Source organism: Perca flavescens, chromosome 4 (genome assembly GCF_004354835.1).
Source record: "Perca flavescens isolate YP-PL-M2 chromosome 4, PFLA_1.0, whole genome shotgun sequence".
Lineage (NCBI taxonomy): Eukaryota > Metazoa > Chordata > Actinopteri > Perciformes > Percidae > Perca > Perca flavescens.
The window spans coordinates 22,204,364-22,214,062 of NC_041334.1; the positions used below are offsets into that span (position 1 = coordinate 22,204,364).

Sequence of the window (9,699 nt, forward strand, 5' to 3'; positions counted from 1 at the left end):
AAAACACACATCTGATGCACTAGATGTGTACTTACAGCTTCAGTTTTCCATCTGCAGGAGAACACATCAGACTGTGGACGGGGCCACTCCTTCCGTCCGTCCCTCTACACCTTACTGCTCATTCAGCTGCTTCTGCTTTATCCGGCCATTAGTCCCCACTTTCACTCTCTACTACATTAATTAAATTTTCCCTCCACTTGTCCTCCTTTTAGCCCTCCCGAGCTTCTTTCCCGACCCAAATGCCTCCAACCCCACCTCCATGCCCCTATGCCCTCCCCCCGATATAGTCATAGGTAATAATGGGACTTCCCTTCACAGCAAGTTGGAAGTCCTGAGTGTTGCGCTACCCAGCTCGCTTCAGTTTGTGTCGCTTAGTGACAACTGCCGGACGTTCGTGTCCTCAGCCAGTTAGCCTTCATCTGAAGGAGGAGTGGGTGGTGCTGGACCACCTGTATCATAAGAGGCAATGTCAGAAAAGAGAAAACAACCCCTCCCCTCCCCCCCATTGACCACCCCACCACCTCCACCATCCAGAGAAGGGAGGGGAAAAAGGACAGGCCGATGTCCTTGTTACAGACCTCCCACCTCATACAGACTGGAGAGTTGAAGTTGTCTGTCCGCCTTCACCTCTGTCCGTTGGACAGACGGTGGGACTTCTCCTTCTTCTTCTCTCCTCCATCTCAGAGCCTCACCACTCTGTCATTCGCCTCTCATAAGAGGCTGTGGGCCATTCAGCCAGTTATTGCCACCATAAAAGAAAACAACAGGAAAAAAATTATTGTCAAGTATTCAAAATGTCAAGTATAAACCGCTGAAGTGACGAGTATTCCAAACATACAGCATATGTAAGTTTGAATTTGAAAAGGAAGGTGTTAAGTGTTTGTTTAAAAAGACATTAATTCATTTATGCACTATATCTACTTGCCAAAATGAGATAGACTTTCATGTGGTCTTATTTTTTATAGCCAAAACACGAGGAAATGACTTCTGATTTAGATTTGGAATAAACCATGAGAAGAAGAGGAGACACTCGGAAATTGAATGCTGATTCATTTGTGTAACGCCTAATTACAGATTAATGCTTTTAAAAAACGTCCACTGGGGATTATTGTAATTACATGATGGTAATCGCATTTCTTGAAGTACTTTCCTCACATTTACTATTTAAGGGTAGTGCTATCTGGCTTACACACTAGTGACAGCTGTAAAATGTGAATCAGTATTCGGTCACTGCAGATTCAGAGCATCGTTGATGTTGTGTGTTATTCTCCTTTATGATCAATCAACCATTCTGACCTCTCGTTTTGGACAGATGTTAAAAAAAAAAAATCCCTGTGCTCTGATGAGAAAGCTCACCTCTGCCAATCCTCATGAGGCTTCTCCAGTAGCTTCTACTAACACTCCTAATCACGATTTGTATGTGTGCTTTACTTCTGCTCACACAACAAACACACCGAGATCTCTGCCTCATGACCGTCTCATAGTTGTTCCGGGTGGGTTTTTCTTCTTCTTTTTTTAGGCTTGTAATACCTTTGACTGATGCTGTTTAAACTTTAAAACCATTCGCTGCTGGGGGCTAGGGGCTTATCAACATTTCCAACAAAAGTGCAGAAGAGGCAACTAAATATGGTGATCACGTGCAGTAGTATTCTGGTTGTAATCCGTCACAGTTCATCATTTTGATCATTACGATGTGTGAAAAGTCATTTAGACTCCCATGTTTAGGAGCCGCTCTGTTTCATAGTGCCTTGATGCACTTTGTTTTGGACCACATTGGCTGTATAAGAGTAGAGCTACTGTATAGTAACTTTATAAAGCAGCCATCTTTGAGGCTTTGGATAACACAGGAGCCTGTGAGACTAGGCTGTCAGCTATAGAAATAGCTTTATACAGAGCCATCGCTCTGACCGCCTCAGACTTAATGTATTTGGCCTCTCGGCTGTGGATGCTCCAGAGCCACCTGGCTGCCATATATGGAGTTACTATACCGTTTCTTTACAAAGCCATGTATAGAGCTATGATACACTATCAGTATACAGCGACTTAACTGGCCATAGAGTGTTTTTAGGGCCACCTGACTGCTATAGTTCTGCCTGAGTGTGTGTGTGTGTGTCTGTCTGTCTGTCTGTCTGTCTGTCTGTCTGTGTGTGTGTGTGTGTGTGTGTGTGTGTGTGTGTGTGTGTGTGTGTGTGTGTGTGTGTGTGTGTGTGTGTGTTTGCGTTAATAGCACTTAAAGGGAATGTCTTAAAAAATGAGTTGTGCAGTGTTTGAGGGATGACAGTTGTGGTAGCATAGCTGGTTTTTCCTGTTCCTATGTTGCAACTGACACAATCCAGTGTTGTTGTAGAGGAAGAAAAAAAGGGACTGAAACAAAAATAATCCATCTTTAGCCATCAGTCTGCCTAAATGTTACTATAAGGGAGCAGAGGCGTCCGAAAGAATGTGTAGTTCATCAGTGTTTTCTGCTTCAAATGCAACATAGTTAACAAAGCCTCTATAAATGCCTTAGTGTTACACAGTATACAGAGCTCTGATACCTTTCCCTCCCTCATGTACACTCTCACACAAACAAATAGATCCTCAAACAGATAGATCATACTAAATAGTCACTCCCCTGGGTTTTCTTGGTGTTCTGCAGTAAGTATAGTGAGCTCAAATTTTTGCGTCTTGAAATGATTCGTTATTGATTGATGCCTGTTTTGATTAAATGCTTGAAAGCCAAGTGGGAGTTTTAAATTTCAAAAAGCCTCCGACCTTTGATGTCCACATCCACCCAAACCTCACTGTATTGGTCATGTGGGACGACTCACGCAACAATTGGAACCTTAACTACACACTCTGTACAGTTGTTGGTACTTTTTGATGTGACAAACATGCTGGCACAGTAACTGCAGCGCGGCTCCGAACAAATCTGACTCAGAAAAACAAAAGACTGTTAAAAAAAAAAATCATTTAAAAGACGTACTTCCAATTCGGCTCCATTCAGTGTTGAGTACCTACTGGGTCATCTGATGCCAGATGCAGTTTTACTTTTCTGGTATTTGTTTGTCTCTGTTCTGTGCCATTTAATTCTGTCTGTATTTCCCTTTTTCCACTGTCTGTAAATGAACGCTACACGTGCCTGTGGAAATGTACCCCCTGCAACTTCCTCTCTTTTCCTGGCTCTATACGCTTAAAGTCCTCACACCTAAACTAAATATGTAGGCCTATAGTTTTTTGCAACTGCACATTTGGCACAACACACCTATAAGCAAACATGTAATAACACTTATTCATGCCCGGCTGGGAGATGTCAAGCACCAGGCAGAAGTAAGCCAAGGACGTCACTTCCTAGGGTTTTTTTTTTGGTGAGCGGGTGGAATATCAGAGACAAAGTCAGGGAGTGGGTCTCCACAGAGCAGCACGGGCCGTCCAACAGAAGGTCATGGAGGAATCATGTAGTGACGTCTGTGTGTGCAAAAAAAAAAAAAAGTCTTCTGAAGGAAACACACGTCTGATATCTGTGGTTTGACAAATTTACTTTTGCCAAAAAAAAATAAAATAAAAAAAAATAAAAAATAGAAAATTGGACCAGCTTGGGGATGATGAGAGGGAGGGGGTCAGCTTTAGGACAGGACCCTAAAATAAGTAGGGGATGGTTTTCATAAAGCCTCTTGCCTCCTCCCGTCCCGACCCTCGCTGCATCTGTGTTGGTGCGTCTCTGTGGGAAAGACGTGTGTATGTGATTCTGTAGTCTGGTGCTATGTGACCATGTTTGACAAGTGTGTAAAAAATATTTAAAAAAAAATAACAGCAAACATTTAGAGAAAAAAAGTGTAAAATCAGTCGAATTTTAAGTGAAGTTATAAAATATATAGGAATACAGCACTGTTGATAAGTTTGAGATCTGAAATCAAAAATGTTTTGAAATATTTTTTGTTTTGTTTTTATTTCTTGTACGTGTGTGAGTGTGAATGTTTGTGTGCGTGGAAGATTTAGCTCCTTCTTTTCTGGGCACTAGTCCATGTCGCTCCATTCTTTTGTACAGATGAAGCTGGAAAAAAAAAATAAGAAGAGGGCAAAATTTGTATAATATTGTGTCTGTGACTCCTTGTAAAATATTTTCAAATTGTTTATTACAGAGAATCAGTTATTAAATAATGTTCATATTTTTCACTTCATTCAGCGTGTGGTTTTTCTTTTTCAGTCGAGACAGGTGGAGATTCATTTATTTGCAGGTTACACTGAAAATAGAAAGTCTTTAAAAAAAAAATTGTTTTACATCTTGGAAATACACTTACTGTATTAGCTTTCTTAACGAGACGAGACAATTAACTCATGTTTCTCATATGATTCACACCAGCAGCCGGCTAAATTAGCTTAGCACAAAGACTGGAAACAGGAAAAAAAAGATGCTAATTAGTGGGTTTTAGAAGTGATGGTAGGGGGTGACCTCTAGCTCACCCAGTAAGAGCATGCACCCCATGTAGGCTGAGGCCTTTGCAGTGGCTCGGGTTCGAATCCGACCTACAGCCCTTTGCTGCGTGTCATCCCCCATCTCTCTCCCACCTTTCCGGCCTATCCACTGTCTCTCACTCTGAAATAATAGGGAAAAAGCCCTCAAACAATAATCTTAAAAAAAGAAAGAAGTGATGGTAGGTTGATTTTGTTACCTTTGGACAGAGCCAGGCTAGTTTCCCCATTTCAAGTCTTTACGCTAAACTAAGTTAGCTGGCTGTTAGCCGTAGCTTCATCTTTACCATATAGACATCAATCGTTCTATCTAACTCTCGGCGGCAAAAGTGAATAAGCGTATATACTGTATCTCAAAATGTCTTACTTTGCCTTCAAAGGTTTAGAAAAGTCTTGATTTCCAGTTTTATTACTGGCTTTTACTGTACTATTTAAAAAGTCACAATCAGTTTGTGCAGGACATTTGTGGTCTAAATTAATTTACTGGATGCTGTTGAGAATCTCTCCACAACGAGCAGCTTCACAGGGTATTGAGGAAGTCAGTGAGGGCTTTGTGCCAAGTGTCCGGGTCGTCCAGGTAACAGGGGTGACCCGCTCCTTTCATTACCACCACGCTGTGATTGGCCAGATTGCTCAGGTTGCTCAGTGACAGTTCTCCAAGCTGAGTGTCCTGGTCACCATAAACGATCAGAGATGGGACCTGGAGGAGAGACAAAAACAAAAACACACATGAAGAGCTCTTTCTGATTAATCATTTCCAGAGTCCTCTCTCTATTTAAAAAATAAATAAATTCTAAGTTCAAGCCAGTAGCTAAAGGGATTTTAGATGTCCTCTGTTTTACCTCAAGTTTTTTAAAAAGCCAACGGGTCTTATAAAAAGATAAGAGGCAAGCTTTTTATTTGTATAAGGTGTAACTAATTTATGTGTCAATAAGAATAAAAGTAAGAACAGGCTAGTCAGGCAGACCTTAATATTAGCTTTCATCAGTTGCGTTAGAAGTATTCAGATCTTTACTTAAATAAAAGTCACAATACGCACCAATATAAATATACTCCTTTACAAAGTAAAAAGTCCTGCATTAAAGGGGCACTCCAAAGATTTAGTTTTGCATTTACATAAAGTTGGGGGACTTGCAAGACGCAGACTAAAAAAAGCACCAGGAGAGGTGTTTGTCGGATGGTCAAATAGTTTAGAAAACCTCAGAAAAGAGCCAGGGTTCAAACATATCGCTCTAGCTCTCTTTCTTCATTATTGACACAACTATTTCTGTCGCTTTTCACGTGAACAACAGATTGCAACACCTTGAATGTCTTCCAGCATCTGAAAATGTGTCCCCATATTTAAACTATTATTATCTCCCTCCTCTCTAGGGCGATCTGCTTTTCATCCCAAACTCGAGTGTGGCCGTTTGAAAGAGATATTAAAACTTTCGCCTTCTGATGAAGGCGGTCATCACATTCAAGGGGTCAAGCTCCAGAAATGCTGGAACTCCAATTTCCATAATCACAAGTGTATTTTCCCTGATAACCCTGAAAAGTATTATATATGCAGAAAAATAACCCATGAGTGTTATTCTATTATTTGTTTTATAACTGCTTTATGATGAGTAATGCCTTAATGCATGAGCAGAGTTAAATTGTATTATGTCAAGATGGAGAAGATTTGAACTACTTATAAACATATACACATTTTTTCACGTAAAATCTCAACCTGCAAAGTAACTAGTCATTTTATCTGTCAAAGTTAGTTTTTATCTGTACTCTGTATTCTGTACCCTGTACTGTATCTATTTAGTTATTTTTATATCGACATCTCACTTTAATATCATGTCGCTGATTTTCTGCTTCAATATTTTCCCCAAATTGCCGAACATCAAGCAGCCATGACTCATTTACTCAGACATGTTCGCTTGTTTTTGGAGGGGAACGACTTTTGGGTAACAAACACGTCTCCTTCATGGATAATGCCCTTTCACTTGGTTTGCCATCCAATAAATTGAATTTTAAAACAGTTTGGAGCTGGATAAAAGCCAGTGTGTGTGAAAGTCACATGGTATCTGCTCCTCTCATAGTGTCATGTAAAAGGGAGAGCAGGTTGTGCTGAAAAATAGGGTTGACATTCACGGTTGCTCAAGTTATCCTTTAAAGAAGAAATGAAGAGCACATATACTGTAAAAAAGAAAAAAACTTAGGTAACATAAGGTCACAGGTCAAGGAACGAGAAGATCTATTCAGTCATACTCCAGCAATAAACCTGTCCTGTGTTTAAGTGTGAATTTATGTTTGTCACTAGAGATTGAGGGAGTTTAGGCAGCTGCATGATAGGGGGAATGTTGTGTTCCAGGGCCGAGAGGGAAAAAAACGGCAAGGGGGCGACACACACTGGACTTGCAAAACAACAAGATTTAGGTGAGCATCTGTGTTTGTGGCACCTATGTTATCAATATCTTTGCACAACCCAAACTTGACAGCTTCAGCAGGAGATAAATGCCTCATGGAAATACACAGATCCTCAGAATTGGGATGGCACTAGATGACACCACATTGTGGTTTAACTGCTTAATCCTAAATCAGATCAATCCTAAATCTTCTCGATCGAGATTTCATTAAATGTTTCTGTGCAAGTCATCAAAGTCTCCCAAACTTTCTTCATGTATCCAGAGTCGAGCTGCTCCTGTGTTTTTCCATAACAGAAAGGAAACTACAAAGGAATATGAAGTATAACCTCACACACAGAATGTACCTTTACACTCTGGTACTGCTCTGCTGTGAATTTGTCGGTGCAGATGGGAGCTACAGGGATGTAGGCTCGTATCAGGGCCTGGTGCTGGAGGAGGAAGGGGAGGGAGTACATCCCACTGAGGGACGGGCTGATCACCACCACCGGGCTCAGGCTCAGCTCCTCACACACCTCCTTCAGGAAATCTGCAGGGGCCAGTTCTCCGACCGCGGCAGGGGCCTCGGCTGACTTGGACCGGCCGAGCCCTGTGGACAGATAGAGAAAGAGTGGACTAATAAAGGCATGAGAGAAGAAGAAGACGAGGGAAGCAGACTTTAATATTTAAATTTTCAAACTGTGAGACGTGAAGGGAGAGACATGAGGCATGAGGTAAAAGGGAACAGGTGCATGCTGGTGTTCTGCAAACCACAACAGGAAGTTGTTTATTGTAGTTTGGCTGCTGATTTGGCCTCCTTACCAACACTGTCAGCAGTTGGTGCTGCACCAGTGACTGGGACACAGCTCATGGAGTCAGTTAAGGAACCCATCACCCCCGATTTCCCCAATTTGCATCAAAAATAGCCGGATGACTTTTAGGGCCATCAGACATACCTGGCAGGTCGATGGCGACCGCACGGCAGCCTGCTTTGGCCAGAGTCTCCAGAGTGCCAATGTTGAGCCAGTTTTCTGATGAGAAACGGATGCCGTGAAGGAGTAAAACTGACATCCTAACTTCCTCTGCGGCAGGTGCACTCTGTCTGTAGAACAGCGGCGCTTTGCAGCTCTCCACCTGCACACTCCCCTCTGTCATCTTAACAACTGACATCCTAAACAAAAAAACTGCAGAAAACATGTCATTTTACTTCACACTGTTACTGTAACACACTATTGTTATGGTATGGTAAAGTAAAAGTAGGCCTACATAAGTATTAGCATCAAAATATACCCAAAATACAAAAAGTAAAAGTACTCATTATGCAGAATGTCCCATTTCAGAATTTTGTATATTTTATCTGTATTATAACTCTGAATGCATTACTGTGCAAGCATCATTTTAATGTTGCAGCTATTAAAGGTGTGGGTAATTGAATTAATTTATATACTGCTGGGTATCTTAATCTATAATATTACATACTCATTTATTATGTTGATTATATTTTGTATTAATAATTTGAATCTGCAAAGCATTTAGTCCCAGCTGTCAGATAAATGTAGCGGAGTAGTTATTTAAAGTAGCACAAAATGGAATCACTCAAGTAAAGTAAAAGTTCTTCAAAATTGTACTTAAGTACAGTACTTGAGTAAATGTAGAATTCTTAGTTACTTTCCACCAGTGGTTGTAAAAAAAATGTGTCTTCATAAGAGAATTATGTGCTGACAAACGTACATTAATAAACACTTTAAAATGTCCTTACTGTGTACAACTACATTACATGTTATCTGTATGAAATGGGGACTTAAAGTAAAGTTACCCTGTTTAATATATCGTCACCTTCCTAAAATAATGGCCTACGTCATTTTTTTTCTGTTTTTTCAGAAAACACAAAAATCTGAACGGCCTAATAAGTCACATGCTTGACATAGGCCATTATACTAAAGATGTAGAATCACATGACCTGTTCAACTGAGGATATAGGCAATTTTACCAGAGGTGGCCAGCACCATGAGGAGATGATTTAGGCAAAAATAATATATTCTGTCAAAAAATGACTTAGGCCATTATTTTAGGAAGGTGACGATATGGAAAAGTAGCCTACATCCCTTTGAAGTGTAGTGGAGTAGAAGCATAAAGTAGCATAAAATATGTGGGTAGTAGTACAGTAGGTAACTTGATGACATACTACAATACACTACCATACAACCAAAGCTTTTATAGAAACTCATCAGGTAGGAGCTGATGACATCTAGGCTGTTTCAGTGCAACAACAACAGCCTCTCTGGCAGAGCTGCAACTAGGTAAACATTGTAAGTTGCTCCACAAAGACATTCGTTGCATTGGGACTGCACCGTTTTGCACAATGTTGCTGTTAATTTGTTCACACTCCCTACGCATTTAAATACTGGGCTTTATTCTTGTGTCCAGTTCAGTGTTGAAAAAGAAGAGTAAACAGTCTGATCAAAGTCCAGATTGGATCATTTGATTCGTGCTCGCTCTCAGCACTTCATCACAAACACGACGAGAAAAGAATCCGCCTCTTCTTTTACCTTACCAGACGCCCTGCAGTTGTGAGCGGATGATCAGCGTGTAAAATGAAGCAGGACAGTTTGATCCTGAACAGAGACTGTATAGTCTGACCAGCTACAGTTTCACTTTTTTCCCCCCGAAAACAGGAAGACAAAACCTCCCTGGAAATTGTTCTACTGACGTCTAGCGTTTGTAATGAGAAATGCTTTTAATATTATTATTATTATTATTATTATTATTATTATTATTAGCAATTTAAAAAAACAATTCTGTAGTCCCCCCCTCTCCCCGCCCCAGGTGATTTGGTTTATTTGTTAGGTACATTGTTGTGGGAGTGCATATT

The 9,699-nt window shown here is 40.7% G+C and overlaps 2 protein-coding genes across 6 annotated transcripts in view; one reads left to right on the forward strand and one right to left on the reverse strand.

The window, feature by feature from the left end:
• The window catches only part of cacna2d2a (calcium channel, voltage-dependent, alpha 2/delta subunit 2a), a 155,221-nt gene extending 151,061 nt beyond the window's left edge, over positions 1-4,160 (forward strand). For all 4 annotated transcript variants that reach the window (XM_028574757.1, XM_028574755.1, XM_028574756.1 and 1 more), the window contains one exon: positions 58-4,160. In XM_028574757.1, the coding sequence (XP_028430558.1) occupies positions 58-180 (123 nt within the window). In that variant the 3' untranslated portion in view covers positions 181-4,160. The remainder of the gene's footprint in view (positions 1-57) is intronic.
• A 341-nt stretch (positions 4,161-4,501) lies between these two features.
• On the reverse strand, positions 4,502-9,514 carry abhd14b (abhydrolase domain containing 14B). 2 transcript variants are annotated; one of them, XM_028574760.1, is made up of 4 exons: positions 9,382-9,514; positions 7,784-8,011; positions 7,196-7,437; positions 4,502-5,152 (listed from the first exon to the last, which is right to left on the reverse strand). In XM_028574760.1, exons 2-4 carry the CDS (start codon positions 7,995-7,997, stop codon positions 4,973-4,975), a joined length of 636 nt encoding a protein of 211 aa, XP_028430561.1. In that variant the 5' UTR covers positions 7,998-8,011; positions 9,382-9,514; the 3' UTR covers positions 4,502-4,972. The 2 variants fall into 2 exon arrangements, with proteins under 2 accessions (XP_028430561.1, XP_028430562.1); XM_028574761.1 differs by having other exon boundaries at positions 9,377-9,514.
• Between the last annotated feature and the right edge of the window lie 185 nt (positions 9,515-9,699).